Raw genomic sequence first — 15,058 nt, forward strand, 5'->3', positions numbered from 1 at the left:
CAAAATCTCTTCTTCCATTATATGATGGGAAAACCAAAAGCTATTATCTTTAAGGTGCGAAGAAAGAAAGTGTTGTTGTCGTCTCAGTTTGTTCTTTTTCAAATTTACACGGTGGGCGGGAAGATAAGTTGAATTGTATTTCAAATGATTAAGATTTACAGATTGAGTTGTATAATAATCTTGTGCACCTAACATACAGAAATGTAAGTATCATAAGTAGGACTAAGTACCTACTAAGGCATACCAAGTTCTAGAAGAATAACGTGGTGAAGACTGCCCAACTATGAATCAAGCAACCTACCAATCCCTTAGGCAAAATCTTATGACCAAGGAAACATAGTTCCAAAAATAAACTATACTTATATTTCAGTAAATCAAAATTTTATTTGTAAATCGCTTTCGAATCAAACGAGATAACTATCAACTAGCTATTTATCAAATGATATTTCTCTCTATTTTAATGTAAGATGTCCCAACTACAAACCTCCATTCCCTAATAAAATACAAATAAAAAAACAAACGTGAAACTTCCCCCTCCATTACCAATAGTGGAGGTGCACTTCTACAACTTTAGTCGGTCATAAAATATGAATCCCACTTTCTTTATGCATTTGAATAATGAATTATCAGTTTCTGAGCACTACGAGCTCTGAAAGACTTAAAATAATTATATAAAAAAAAAAGGTTTTCAAGTCAACGCTAAAGAGGCCATGTGAATATATCTGTAATGAAATCCAAGTACATTATTGAGCTTGTTAAATTGAATCCTCTAGGCATAAAAAAAGTAGCTCAGCCTAAAAAAGTGAAAAAAGCTGTTACAATAAGGTGTCTAAATATTCACTGATTGTAGTAAAATTCTGCTCTGGATACAGTTTTGTACCGTCTAGACCACCGGATGACTCGATATCGAAGTAAGTTTGATCTCCCTTTACGAATGCAGAATATATAAAAATCATCTCCATGTTGTCAGGATATGGAGTCTCTGCAATACAAGAAGCCACATTTTATTGGTATCAAATTAGGAAAGAAAATGAAGAACTAATGTTAACTGCAAAATTATTCATGGTACAAATAGTTAACAGAAAAAGCTCGTCAAAGCTCCAGTTATACAAATTAAGCTCTGCTGATAATGAAAAAGGGCAGCAGAGCCATATATTAAGATTTCAATCACAACAAGAGAGACGACCTAATAATCAAAGAGAAGAAAATGACTGCCACATCAGCAGACAGGATGGCGGCCATGTCAGCAGGCCATCCAGCTGTACATCAAACAGTCAAACAGATCATGGTTGAAGATTGTTGGTGCAAAATCATTATAACTAATTTGTAATACATTCTAACCTGTTTCAGCCATATATTGTGTTGTTCTTGTAAATGCTGTTTAACGAAACCAATGTGAAAACTTCTTCTCTGAAACATAAATTTTTTTCTTGTACTTTTAAAACTTCATTATTTTTGTTTTTCCTCTGGATTCTTCTATTTTTCATGGTATCAAAGCTTCAACCTAAGGGAATTTCTCTGATCCAAATCCAAGTTATATCCAAACAACAATTTCAAATGTAAAGACTCTACAAAGATTAATCACGGCTAATTGTGAATTGGAAATAGTTCACAAACGTTACTGCCATTAACACAAACCTATTTAATGGCTTTAAAAATATAGCTAAGCTCATGACCCATCAATCTTACAAGTAGCTCTCTGTGTCTTGCACACGTTATATTTCTCATAGTGATAGTGAAGAACATATATCTCTCTTGGACGTACGAAAGAATTTGTTGGACCACATCAATCTTGTGCATACATGTTTCTTTCATGTCCATCTATTCTTTCCTCTATAAATTCTTATGTAGTGTAATTTCTTTTGAATCTCACTTTGCACCTATAAATCCCAAAACAAACTAATAATAAAAAAAGAATGAAGTGACGGGCACTTTTCTGGCCATGTTGGCCAGCCGTGTTGCTAAGCTTAGGACCTTGTGCTGCTGGGGTTTCTAGAGCCTTGAGCTCCCAAACGATGACTCAAAATATAGCTGTTACACCGAAACTGGGAGCAAAGAACTGCTTAGGTTTCAATTCGCCTCTAACCATCAAATGAGATGTGAATAACCTGTCCTTTCTTTGAAACAAAGGGTTCTTCTAGTTCTTCAGGTGCTTAAAACAATTCTATTTTCTCCATATTATTATATATCTACAGTCAATAATTTTATATGAAGGCCTCCCAAAGGTGATGAATGCGAGCAAAGGTTTCCTACATAAAACGTGACGCGTATAGAAATCACATTGAGATCTTGAACCAACTCCAACCACAACCGCAATACTTACAAGATTAACTGATGACAATATGATCTGATTTCTGTAGGCTTTGGCCATGAAATGCACTTTAATCTCAACTATTTTCTTTCCTCTATTTTTCTTTTTTGTCCCTACCCTCAACAGAAATGTCATATATGCCTCGTGAAGGCAACCTAGCAAACATTTTGAATACCCAAATAGTATAAAAAAATACCTTTAATTTTCTTAAGAAGCTCTTGTTCTGATACAAATACCTTCTCCAGCTTCTTCCCAATCTTACTCTCCCAAAGCTCAACAAGTTCATTCATTGAGTACACATTTCCGGGCGGCCTCAAATACAACACCTTATTCAACGTTTGTGGATCATCCAAAGTCCTGATAGTGAACTCAGCAACATCACTTTCCTTCACAAAAACACCTGCAGACAAACCACACCACTAAACAGCAGTAGCAAATAAAAAAAACATTAATGACAGCACAAATGCTCAATATTTCAACAGACCTTTAGTATTCCCGTCGCCAAAAATTGTAACCTTGTCCCTCGGAGGGACCTTGAGGCCTGGCTGAACAAGCTGAGGAAGCAAATAACTCATGTAGAAATTGCAGGAAATGTAAGTGTAGGGAATACCATGAGCTTCCACAAAACGCCTAATCTCAGATTTCTGCTTATAAAAGTTGTAGTCCATGTCTGATATTCTAGTCTTATCTGGGTCCAACCCAAATTCTGAGGGAATAAACCTCTGCAACCCACCACCATCAACAAATACATAAATTTCACTAAAAACATAAAGTGGGCAATTTAAAAGAAAAAAGAAAAAATGAAGGAAATTATACAATAGAAGCAAAATTATCAGGAAATGAACCTCAGCAACCCAGCACCAGTTCATAAATTTCACTAAAATGCAGAAACTGGGTAGTTTAAAGAAAATGAAATTGTATCAACATTCCAAACCTTGATGCAGCCAGATTTTTTGATCACTTGGACAAGGAGCTTCTGAAGGAGGACTTGTTTGGCCGAAACAGCACAAATCACCACATCCACTTGCTTCACTGCTGCCATAAGGCTTTCTTCGTCTTCAAGTGAACCCTGAAACAGAGAGAAGGAATTAGTTGAAAAAGTTTCAGTACATTTTAGCAGAGAAATGATGAGAGCCAGAGAGAGAGAGAGAGAGAGAGAGAGAGAGAGAGACTTGGAGGAGTGTGACGCCGGCATTGGAGAGAGAGTGAAGCTTGTGGGACTTGTGAGGGTCGGAGAAGGAAGAGGGCCTGACGAGAGCAAATGCGGGGTGAGAAAATTGGAGGGTGGCTTTGGCCAAATGGTGACCAAGATTTCCTGTCACTCCGATTATCAATACTCTGCTCTTCTCCATTTATCAAACACTCTCAAATCCCAAGAAGAAAAAGTAAAAATATCTCTCAATATCAGTTTTTTTTGGGCTAACTTCTTACGTTTCTTGGATCAATCATCAACGTGTTTTTACGAACTCCCCTGATTATACCGAGGAAGAATTTACAACACATTTTGACACATTTTTTGTGCCTTTGGATTAGACCACGATGGATGGATGAGATTATTTCTGACATATCAATTTGTTTTCTTTTTCTAAAACACCGAATGTTTCTTTGTAATACAATTATACAACAATGTCATACCCATATGCAATTAAATTGTACTTTTGAGTCGAAAAGGTAAGTAGTTAAGAGCAGTTATCTCTGTATCTGAAATATCGCTTGTATCGTAAAAATAAATTTGTTCTTTAACCTTCTTCCTCTGACAAACATAGGAAAATGATAAGCCAACCCCTCATGAAATGCAGGTTTCTGAAATAGGCTGCATGGTCATAATTGTCATCTGGGTATTGGCCACTCCCTATTGGGGGGCTACGTTTTGTTGCAGCCATGGCAGTTCCTCCCCACCCTACTTCTCCAGCCCCATTTCTTAAATGAGGTAACATTTCCTTAGGCCAATACCCTACTGTAATGTTCCTGTCTGTTACTGCAAGCCACCAATTTGATGTTTGGGTATCCTACAAAGTACAAATAAACAAATTAATTAATGCAATGATGTTATCATGATTAGTAAAAGAAAGCATTCTTGGGAGAATAATGTGTAACGAGCATTTCTCACAAGAAGCAATATTGAAAGGGAAGAGGATTCGTGTTTCCGGTGTTACCAAACATTTGGTGCGCAAGATTTTTGGCCCTTACTAAATCATCCTTTGTTGTTCTGTGTATGGGAACTGTTCCATCAGGGCTTGCTTCCCTCTTAGACCATGTTTCGGATATCGGATCAGTCACCGGAGCTGAGTTTTTCATCTGAGCTGGAAATGAAGTTGGCCGCAGCTGCATAAAAAAATGTAATTCATCTTAAATTTTCGGATTTTTGTAAGACAATTAACAAAATGTGTTAAGTTTTTTTCTTCTTCTAATAATGCTATAGATTAACTAGTAAAGTACCTGGATTTTGTGATTCTTGAGTAAAGGGTTATCGAAGGCAGGTTGCTTATAAATGTCAACGCAATCAATAATATCGCCTTCTTCAAGCTTCGACACAAAAACAGAGAACCAAAATCAAACATGTTAGGCATCTAATTGCTCCTCAAGAAGTTTTCAGTGACAGAAAAAAAAAACAAAAACAAGAAAAAAACTATTTTAATTCCAAGAGTATCTGAATGGTTTTGACAGGAGGTTGTTAAGACTCTGAAGCTGTGTTTCCAGCTCCAAGTCTTCTTCTCTAGTGGTGGACATGGCTGTGCTGCAGCCATAATTAATAGTTTTATTTTCAATGTGGACAGGATAGAGTTTTGACCTTCATTAATAGTTTTATTTTCAATTATGATATCTTCAGCATTACTATTATAAGAATATTATTTTTTTGGAGTATAGCCGCGCGGCTATAAATGTATAGATTTTATTTGGAGTATAGCCGCCCGGCTACACTTTTAAAACAGTGTATTTACCGAGTTATACAGTTAACAAATTAATCAGAGTGATTAAAAATACGATTCTGACCTCGACAACAATGGATGCCTTGAGAAACTCACTGTGCAAGCCTCTCTCTCTCACTGCAAAACTCGCTGTGCAAGACCTGGAGATCGGCGCAGCGAACCCTAACAATAACCCTAGCTCCTCATCGTCCTCCATGAAGACCAAGTGCGTCGACCGCGAGACCACTTCACCAAGCCGCCGGAACTTCTCCCGTGAAAAAACCTCAGACGAGCGTGAGACGGAGCCAACAAACACTTCCTTCGTATCGCCCTGAGACTCGAGAGATCTGGATAAAATAAATTAATAAATAAAAGGGTAGAAACGTAATTCTAAATACAAATTGAACAGACTCTAAAGCCTTTGTGAAAGCCCACTGACCTCAAGCTAACAAAAATTTAAAAACATATGAGTAAGCCCAAAACAGAACTCGCTTATTTACTATATCATTATTATTTTCTATTTTATTGAGTGCAACCAAATGTTTCTTTATATTTATCGAGTATAGCCGCGCGGCTATACGTTTAAAATATTATATTTATACAGTATAGCCGCGCGGCTATACCTTTAAAATATTCTATTTTTTGCTTATAGTCGTCCGGCTATACGTTTAAAAATATGAAAAATCCACACTTCTATAAATGTGTTTATAAACAAAGCACCATGATGGTTTGGTAAGTATGGTTGACATTGAAGAATTGAACTAATGGACTTGGCTATCAGAGTTGTTTGAAAAGGAATCCAGGAGTTGTTTCTGTAATTAACCCTTAAACCAACAATGAAAAAAGGAATCAGGCACATGATCTCCTGAAAATAAGGCTCTCATAAAATCACTGGACCTCAAAGACTTGGTCAGCATCTCAATATTATGAAGATCTGAGGAGTGTTAGTCTTCAGGATGTGCTGAAGCTGGACCATAATACACTTGTTCTCACTACAACTACTTTTACTCTTCACAAAATTAAATCTCGTTGGTGAAAGTCAATGAAAAGGGTAAAAAATTTACTAAAATAACTAAGGCACGTCAAGTGACGAAAGAGAAAAAGAACAAGAGTTTAGTTTTAAGTCTCTCTTGCAACAGGCTTGTAGCTTAAGCGATTAAGAATATATTCAACTTTAAAAAATCAAAATTAAACTTTTGATTGGATAACATAGGGGAATTTTATTCTTTTAACCTTTATTTCAAAATCCTCTTTATACATTCCAATAGAGTAATTAAACGACTGTACAATTACCACCAGGCCCTCCAAAAGAAAATCTATAACCCCAAAGGGCGATCTTAGAATCTTTATCATTTTGTAGACCATAACATAGGTTTATGGATGCCCTAATGGAACACTTCTGCATACTCGAACACAGGATCAGCATCATCCTTCCCTTCATGAAATGTATGTCTCTGAAATAGCCAACATGTTAATACGTGCCATCTGGGTATTGGCCACTCCCTAGTGGGGGAGCATTTTCTTTCTCTTGAGCCATGGCAATTCCTCCCCACCCCACATCTCCAGCCTCAATTTCCAAACTAGGTACTAGCTCCTTTGGCCAATACCCTATGGCAACATTCTTAGTCTGATACCACAAGCCGCCAATTTTTTGATATGGAGTCCTATAAATGGAAACAACAATATTAATGTATGTAACCATCAATTTTTGGTTGACTTCTAAGTTTTTTTATTTTTGTTTTTGTTTTCTAATATGTGAGAACGGAAGATTCGAACTTGTGACATTTTCCAACTTTCTAAAAGAGAATTACAATTAGGAGCCAGTTTGAAGAGAGAAACACAAAATAATGGTGAGACCTGTGACGTTACGACATGTCAATGTGAGCTAATTGTGATCTTGGAGCTCGTATGAAGAAGAATCTTGGAAAGAAATTGAGGATCAAAGCATGTTTAAGCATTACCAAGCATCCAGCAATAAGTCTTGTAAAGTAGTAAGGCCGACCACTATCAACCCAAACATGGGTAGTACTAGATTGGTCTTGTGCCACATTTAGTCTGAATATCGAACCGCTACCAAGAACTCCAACATATCTAATTAGTAGCATACTTCCATTTATTTTAAGGAATACTTGCTGCATCTCACAATCAAAAGATATTAGAAGACTTATTAAAGACGAGTAATGTTCTTTTGCTAAACTTATGTTGTCAACAAATGTTTATATTGCTACTGATTATTTAGTGTACCTGAATTTTGTGATTCTTGAATAAAGGGTGATCGAGGGCAGGCTGATGATTGATGTCTACGCAATTTATGATATCACCATCGAGCTTAATTCGACACAAAAAGGAAAAAAAAAAAAAAAAAGTCAAAATCACATCGATAATTTTGACTACGAAAAAAATAACAGATCGACAATATCAAAGTGTGACTCAGGCAAATCCATAAACTTCAAATAATAATCGTTCATATTTTAACCTATAGAAAACTTCCAGAATAATGATGGCTTTGCTGTATAAATGTATGGATTAATAAAGTTATGGGAAGTGGTTTTTGATTATTCATCTGAATGTATATATCTGTTCTTACTCGAGTTGAAAGAGAGAGAGACACTAGGTACTTTTAGTCCCACATTGACAATTTAGAGAACAACAAAGCGCTTTATATAGCTTGAGGGCAGCTGAGAGGTCACGACCTTACTTGGACAGGATTTGTTCTATAGTAATCGTACCTCTGTATCCTTGATTTCTAAGGAGACAGGAATCCCAACCTGGTGGATGAATCATGACCGTGTGATCAGAGCGTGATTAACATTCTGATGGTCCATGTGATCATCATGACTGCAGAGGATCGTTCTCAGTCAGTCTTCTCTGTCTGGGGTGGTCACACGGTTGTCTGACAGGTTCCCCTCTTTTTTTCAATTCCTTCCATTTTTGTTTATATATACATTAATACTAAAAATAATGAATAATTTTCCTTCATTTTTTAATATGCTATTTGCCGGAAAGAGTTTGATAATATTCCGTATACGTTTATATGTCTCAATTAGTTTTATTTAATATTTGAGTTATAGCCTTTTAAATTCAGGGTATTTATTGTTAACTTCTTGCTATTTCTTTGTACATACAGGTATTGGAGGCAAAAGATAAACAAGGCATGTGTCAAACTGTAAGTAGAGGATTGCATTGATTCATCGAAACAAGTATCACGCTTGATTACATATTTGCCAATAAAAAGGATCCAAATTATGACAACCTTACAATATAAATTGTACAAATCAATAAAGTTATTATAACAATTTTTTTATTGTTCATCGATAAATCTTTTATTGCTCACTTTTTCAAATAAAAGCCACGTTGCAATCTCCGAGTCCAAACTATTAAAAAATTGAACTGAAGACCAGAGAGATCACAGCGACAGGACTCCCTTTGTTAGTCCCACATCGACGTTTTACGAAACACCGAAGCGCTTCATATGCCTAGTCGACGGCTAAAAGGCCACGACCTTACTTGGACAGGATCTGTTCTATAGTAATCGTACCTCTGTATCCTTGATTTCTAAGGAGACAGGAATCCCAACCTGGTGGATGAATCATGACCGTGTGATCAGAGCGTGATTAACATTCTGATGGTCCTTGTGATCATCATGACCGTAGAGGATCGTTCTCAGTCAGTTTCTCTGTCTGGGGTGGTCACACGGTTGTCTGACAGGTTCCCTATTTTTTTATATTTCCTTTCATTTTGTTCCGGATGCAGGATTGTGTTGGTTTAACTAAATGTTGATGGATGCAGAAAATTTGGGTTGGAGTCCTAACACTAGTGTACTGTGTAAATTTAGTATATTATCGTACTTCTCTTCTAAAAAAGATTTGCACAAATACAACCAAATTTTTTTTTTAAAAAAACAATTTATCACTCATAATTCATTTTCAGTATGATTTCACTGTTCATCACGTGTCGTACATGCGGGCCCTTTTTCAGGTGTACTTTGGCAACTTAAGAATAGGTCCACATGCAAAGGACTCACTAGTGTAGTGGTTTGAAGCAATTGCTTCTTCAGGAAAGGTCATAGGTTCGAGTCCTAGTATCCGTATTTTATGTGTGAGTTTAATATGCTATCACACTTCTCAATATAAAAGATTTTCTATTAAAAAAAAAATCTCCACATAAGCAGAATGTGATGTGTGTCGACGAGACGGAGGTGATACATTCACATTAAAAGATACTTTGCATGGTAGTTTGGATGGTATATATGCACACCCGTCAATGTGATGTTTGCGTAATTTTCCCACAAAACTATCTTAAACAAATGGGCTAAGTTTTGCTTGAAGTGCTTCTTTTTTTTGTTTCTAAAGAATTTTTAAAAAACATTTTTTTAATATTTAAAAATGAATTTTATTTTGTAATGGTCTTGTAGCTCAATTGCGGTTTCGTGTTTCATTTTCCACTCACCAATATCACTTTGAGAAAAATGAAAAAATTTCTGGAAAAAAAGGAAAAAAGAAACTAATTTTGTTTTGGAGAAAAAAAACATTTTCTTGATAGAACAATGTCTATATATTATTGGCAGTGAAAACACACCCCTTTTGGACAAATACTAAAAAAAGAAAGAAAAACACGCATATTAACATAACTGATAGAGGTATAATCTATGGGGATGAACGCCCTACTTAACGACGTCAAGTCATGAATGGGCATCATGGAGATCAACAGTTTATAAACATAACGGCTATTATATAAACCTTTCTGAATTTTGAAAATTCAAAATTGAAAGTGAGAAAAAGAATAGAAAAAAGTATAGGAAACCAAACCCATTCTAAAAGGTGTGAGCGCATTTCGTCGATCCTGAATCTTCAGTAGCCAAAATTCTTCTCCAGAGAAAAGATTCGAGCAGTTCACTTTCCTTCTTTGTACTTTTATTGTTTTATTCGAGGTTTGCTTCTTACCCTTTCTCAGTTTTTTTCTTTTTTTTCAATGTTTTCAATTCGTTTTTCCCTGTGTTTTTTTGTTGTTGCATAGCTCATATGGTGTTGTGCTAGATCTTTGTATTATAAATAAAAATCCTGAGTTTAAGTGCTTTGATTTTCAGTAATTCATATTTAAAACTGTAGAGTTCTTGGGAAGTTGAACTACTAAATTTTCAAGAAGTTAATTAGAAATTTCAGACTTGCTTTGTTTTTTATGCAAGATATTTTCTCAGCAACCAAACAGTTGTAAAGTGTAATCTCTTATTTCTACATAGTTTTTAAGCAACTGAAGGTTTCTTTCAGGTGGGTATTTGGTTATTGCCTCAAAGATGAATGATCTAATGACCAAGTCATTCCTCAGTTACGTGGACCTCAAGAAACAGGCCATGAAAGACCTTGAATCGGAACCCGACCTCGAAATGGGCAAACTTGGCCCTGCTGATGAACAGAACCTTACCCAATTTTTCGAAGAAGTGACTGCAATCAAGGCTAATATGGAAGAGATTACAAACCTTCTTCTTGATCTTCAGGACCTGAATGAAGAAACCAAGTCTACTCACAGTGCTAAAGTTCTTAGAGGGTTAAGAGATAGAATTAATGCTGACATGGTAGCTATTCTGAGGAAAGCAAAAGGCATCAAAGCAAGATTGGAGTCGCTTGACCACTCGAATGTGGCTAATCGAAATGTATCAGTGGAGTACAAGGAAGGTAGCCCTGTTGATCGAATGAGGATTTCGGTGACTAATGGTTTGAGAGCTAAGCTGAGAGATATGACGAATGATTTTCAGTCCTTGAGAGAACAGATTGTTAAAGAGCACAAAGAAGGTCTCAAGAGGAGGTATTATAATGCCACTGGGGAGGAAGCAAGTGAGGAAGTGATTGATAAGATGATTTTGGAAAGTGGGCAGATCAAAGTTTTTGAGGGGAAGGCTGAGCTGGCAATGGAGAATCAGCAGAGGCATGAGGCCTTGAAGGACTTGCAGAGAAGCTTGACAGAACTCCATCAAGTTTTCCTGGACATGGCAATGATGGTTGAAAAGCAAGGGGAACAAATGGATGATATTGAACAGAATGTGGCTGATGCTGGAGCTTACATTCATGGTGGAACCAATGCTCTTTTTTCTGCTAAGCAGATGAAGCAGAGAAGAAGAAGATGGGTTTGTTGGATTGGGGCTTTGGTGTTGCTTGTGTTGCTGGTATGCCTGATTTCCATCTTAGCTTCTTGAAATCGTAGAGATCAAAGTTCATCCTGGATGTGGCTGTTATTGTTGTGCTGTAGTGGAGTTTTGGTCTGTGAATAATATACTGGAGTTGACTATACTGGCTGGCGGATTCAGTGGTTTCTTTCATTGCATTTGTCATTTAGAATGCACGGTTTGATGACTTTCTTGTTTTAGGCATAGCAATATGTTTGATGTATCTCCTCATCTTTCCACATATTTTTCTTCCTGTAATTTGGATTTTTTTGGAACAGTGATTCTCTTCTTGAATGTTTTGAAGCTTGATATGCATGATTTTGGCCCTACTTGTGATCTGAAACATTTTGCTCTTTTGTTATTCGTGCTTCTGCTCGGTAGATTTATGCATGTTGGTGACTCATCGACTGAAGATGATAGCTTATTTCTATTTTTCATGTTGCATCTACAAATATGCTAGGAAGGGATCTTTGGTCTAGGTCCAGGGTTTAGAGAGCTTAAAGGAGCCTTATATATTGCAATATGGAGGGTTGATAACCATTTCAATTTTAGTTTTTAGTTCATATTTTTTGTGTTAAAGTATAGAGGAACAAGGGGGAGAATGGAGAATGAGAGTGAAGATGGGATTTAGAGGGAAGATGAGAGGGGAGGATGGGAGGGAGAAGTAACAAAATTGAAAACAAAAATTAAAAACTGAAATCTATTTGAAATTGTTTTCACTTTCAAGTTTTTGTCACTTTTGTTACTCCTCCCTCCCATCCTCCCCTCTCATCCTCTCTCTCAATCTCACATTCACTCCCATTCTCACTCTCATTTTCCTCTATACTCTAGCACAAATGAAAACTAAAAACTAAAATTGAAATGGTTGAAAACTAAAAACTAAAATTGAAATGGTTATCAAACGGGCCCTTAGTTAGCCACTTTGAATTAAAATGTGGCCTTCTGTTTGGTTATGTTGCTGTGTTTACCTGGATTATCAGCCCTGAACCTTATGGCACCCCAACCACCGGTGGGAACTCCAACTGTGTTTCTCTCAGGAGGATCCACCAAGTTATACTTTGCCGGGTCCTTTTTCAGGTTGAAGTTCCCAGTTCCACTACCGACAACAAAGAAATTATAACCATGAAGGTGGAAGGGATAAGACTCCACTGTGAGAAGATTGGTGTCTTGTAGCACCAACTCAACTGATGAATTGTACGCAATTTTGCTAAGCCGGGTGCCTAGTTTAGTGCCAAGGTTGGCAGTGAGTAGTGCACCAGTATAATTGAAAGGTGTTGGAGGGCGGTCTGGAAAATCTGTTGTAAATACTCCCTTGGTGTTGAAATAATGAGCTTGAAGCAGCCCAATTTGGGGCATCACGAAAGTGATATTGTTTAAAGAAGCAGTGAGCTGTGTTCCATTGAGGCTAGTCGTGCATTGGCTAATTCCCAACCTGATCGTGTAAAAGAGATGTCGATCAACTTTAAGAGGTACACTGGCCTGGAACTGTGCTGTGTTTAGACTTCTTAGCTTGGCATTGAAGCTCAATGCAAAAGCTGTGTTATTGAGTGCCGGGAGTTGGGGAAGAACTGGCTGCGCAGTATTTGGGATGCCTTTGTACTGCAGTATTCTAGTGGCAGTTTTGTTGTCAATGGAAACCGGTGCGTCCATGAATGGCCTAGCTGCCATGAAATATCTGCTGGGCGCTTGGTTGGCTTGAACGAGAACGTTCGTGGTCTGGCCTGGCACAATTAGTATTGCTTGAGATGTGAATGATTTGGTGTAGACTGCATCAATTTCTACCACTATCAAGTTGTGTCCAGCAATGACAAAAAATAGCTCATCATTGAGTGCTGATGATTCGTAGCAGGTACGTCTCTCCCTGTTCAACCTCCAATGCATAGGTATCTGAGATTGCCAAAACAAAAAATGAGAAAGCAAAATCCCATTTTTCAGTTTTAAATAGCGGTGTCTTAAAAAAAAATAAAAAGTGATCTTGAGTATCTTGATTCTTGTTTCATGGATGGAAAAAACTCTTGCATACAACGTTACTTTCACAATAACTAGTCTAATGACCAGCATGTGAGAGTTGCATTGTATACACCAACTCACCTAAGACAATATTAGCCTCCTTGTATGGCTGAGGAAATGGAAAACCTGTCCCTTGTTTAGGTAAGATGACAATTGCTCCATACACAGTGGCTCTTAGCAAAAAAATATGTTCATGCCACCATAGAGTTCCTCTTTGCCCTGTTATAGTAATATTGTAGGTGTAACCATGCCCTGTCTTGATAGGACATTGTGTGATATATATGCAGGCCCATCCACCCACCCGTTTTGATATTGCTTTAATCCATGCCTACAAAATTCAACCAAAATGTCACATTAAAAAACCCAAATGTTCATATTAGTTTATGGTGTCATATTATTATCAATTCACATATAAATTTCCTACCAATGAATTGACATATTGTATTGTGCATGGTTGGTAACATTGACAAGATGTGTATCTCCTTCTCTAGCATAAACTGTAGGTCCAGGGATCATCCCATTTACTTTAACAATGGGTTTAGAATGGCACAACCTGGTCACATTCTTCACTTGGACCTGAAAATAGATGTAGAGATAAATAAATAAAGCAACCTATACTATAGATATGCTTTTAAAGTGTGACAATATTATGAAGTGCTCACATCAAATTGGTATGTTTTCAAAGCAGCTTTGGCTGGAGTTGAAATGAACCCAGCTAAACATAAGAAGAGAACTGCAGAACCCCAGCAGAAACCATTGGTTTTTGCCATTTTCCGTGATGTCAATGTTCGAATACAATAGCTGTGGGGGAAGTTTAAAACAAATTAAGCATCAGTTTGGAAGAGGGAGGCGTTGTTGTCAACATTAGGTAGAAACTGAAGAGGTTTCATTTGAAAACTGGAAGAGGGAAACAGAGGAGCTGAAGATCTTTAATCTCGTAATTTAAAAAAAAAAAAAAAATTATTTATTGTTTAGAGAAATGAGGGTCTAAGCAAGCAAGAGAGGTACGTGAAGCTAAGCATATGGCTCTCCTAAGCTTTAGAGTCAAGGAAAATGGTTGGCATCCACCGTGTGTTTCTTGTTGACATATCTACTTTTCCCCTTTTTTTTGAGCTACTATGCAGTATGTATGCCTTTATAAAACAAGATTCAGCGTTTGGTGTTTTAGAGTTTATTAGATATATAATCTAACAAACAGTTGTTGTGTTGCTACCCTTCTTTGAATTTGAACATATCAAGTGGTACTTCTCTTCCATATATCGGAATAGTTCCCAAGATTGCACGCTCTCGTTGATTTTTAGAGAAAAAAAAGGTAATTGGTCAAAGTTTGAAAGCTTTTTTTAAAAAATTTTGTACTTGGAAGCTTTTAACTTAAACGTGAACTAGTTTGTCGCTGTTCTATTCCATACCCTAATTTGAACACAGACAATAAGTTATTTTGGGAGTGCTCGGCGGATACACAATTGAAATCCACTATAAAAGATGGCTACCACACACCAACAAGCTTTTTTTTTTTTTCAGGGTAATATAGGGGGCAAAGCCCAAACCAAAGAGACTACACAGAAACATACCAACTAGCTTTTGTTATAGTGGTACTTTTCTTCCTAATATTGAAAGATGTCACAAGTTTGAATCCTCCCTCACCGATTGATAAAATAGATAAATAAA

At 36.8% G+C, this 15,058-nt stretch overlaps 3 protein-coding genes, 2 non-coding genes and 1 pseudogene across 5 annotated transcripts; 3 read left to right on the plus strand and 3 right to left on the minus strand.

Annotated features, from left to right (window-relative positions):
• Positions 1-723: 723 nt before the first annotated feature.
• On the minus strand, positions 724-3,772 carry LOC117637337 (probable pinoresinol-lariciresinol reductase 3). Its single transcript, XM_034372204.1, has 5 exons — positions 3,484-3,772; positions 3,246-3,380; positions 2,796-3,033; positions 2,508-2,711; positions 724-982 (listed from the first exon to the last, which is right to left on the minus strand). Exons 1-5 carry the CDS (start codon positions 3,661-3,663, stop codon positions 816-818), a joined length of 924 nt encoding a protein of 307 aa, XP_034228095.1. The 5' UTR covers positions 3,664-3,772; the 3' UTR covers positions 724-815.
• Positions 3,773-4,204: 432 nt separating this feature from the next.
• LOC117637338 lies at positions 4,205-5,538 on the minus strand. The gene is made up of 4 exons (XM_034372206.1): positions 5,306-5,538; positions 4,751-4,837; positions 4,468-4,636; positions 4,205-4,320 (listed from the first exon to the last, which is right to left on the minus strand). Exons 1-4 carry the CDS (start codon positions 5,435-5,437, stop codon positions 4,253-4,255), a joined length of 456 nt encoding a protein of 151 aa, XP_034228097.1. The 5' UTR covers positions 5,438-5,538; the 3' UTR covers positions 4,205-4,252.
• A 2,370-nt stretch (positions 5,539-7,908) lies between these two features.
• On the plus strand, positions 7,909-8,123 carry LOC117612320. Its single transcript, XR_004583360.1, has one exon. It is a non-coding gene; the product is annotated as a small nucleolar RNA U3 (small nucleolar RNA).
• A 594-nt stretch (positions 8,124-8,717) lies between these two features.
• On the plus strand, positions 8,718-8,931 carry LOC117612317. The gene has a single exon (XR_004583358.1). It is a non-coding gene; the product is annotated as a small nucleolar RNA U3 (small nucleolar RNA).
• Positions 8,932-10,035: 1,104 nt separating this feature from the next.
• LOC117638147 (syntaxin-112-like) lies at positions 10,036-11,628 on the plus strand. The gene is made up of 2 exons (XM_034373254.1): positions 10,036-10,150; positions 10,488-11,628. Exon 2 carries the CDS (start codon positions 10,514-10,516, stop codon positions 11,408-11,410), a length of 897 nt encoding a protein of 298 aa, XP_034229145.1. The 5' UTR covers positions 10,036-10,150; positions 10,488-10,513; the 3' UTR covers positions 11,411-11,628.
• Positions 11,629-12,307: 679 nt separating this feature from the next.
• LOC117638441 lies at positions 12,308-14,160 on the minus strand (annotated as a pseudogene).
• Positions 14,161-15,058: the final 898 nt, after the last annotated feature.

The sequence above is a fragment of the Prunus dulcis genome, chromosome 8 (genome assembly GCF_902201215.1).
Source record: "Prunus dulcis chromosome 8, ALMONDv2, whole genome shotgun sequence".
NCBI lineage: Eukaryota > Viridiplantae > Streptophyta > Magnoliopsida > Rosales > Rosaceae > Prunus > Prunus dulcis.

Bases quoted from the DNA above. Each gene is read 5' to 3' on its own strand.
- LOC117637338 (XM_034372206.1), bottom strand. From the start codon at position 5,437: ATGGAGGACGATGAGGAGCTAGGGTTATTGTTAGGGTTCGCTGCGCCG. The intron at 4,838-5,305 runs GTCAGAATCGTA...TTTGTGTCGAAG, and splicing joins AGGCATCCATTGTTGTCGAG to CTTGAAGAAGGCGATATTAT. The intron at 4,637-4,750 runs GTACTTTACTAG...TTTTTTATGCAG, and splicing joins TCAAGAATCACAAAATCCAG to CTGCGGCCAACTTCATTTCC.
- LOC117637337 (XM_034372204.1), bottom strand. From the start codon at position 3,663: ATGGAGAAGAGCAGAGTATTGATAATCGGAGTGACAGGAAATCTTGGT. The intron at 3,381-3,483 runs GTCTCTCTCTCT...TCTCTGTTTCAG, and splicing joins CCGGCGTCACACTCCTCCAA to GGTTCACTTGAAGACGAAGA. The intron at 3,034-3,245 runs GTTTGGAATGTT...GGTGGGTTGCAG, and splicing joins AAAAATCTGGCTGCATCAAG to AGGTTTATTCCCTCAGAATT.
- LOC117638147 (XM_034373254.1), top strand. From the start codon at position 10,514: ATGAATGATCTAATGACCAAGTCATTCCTCAGTTACGTGGACCTCAAG.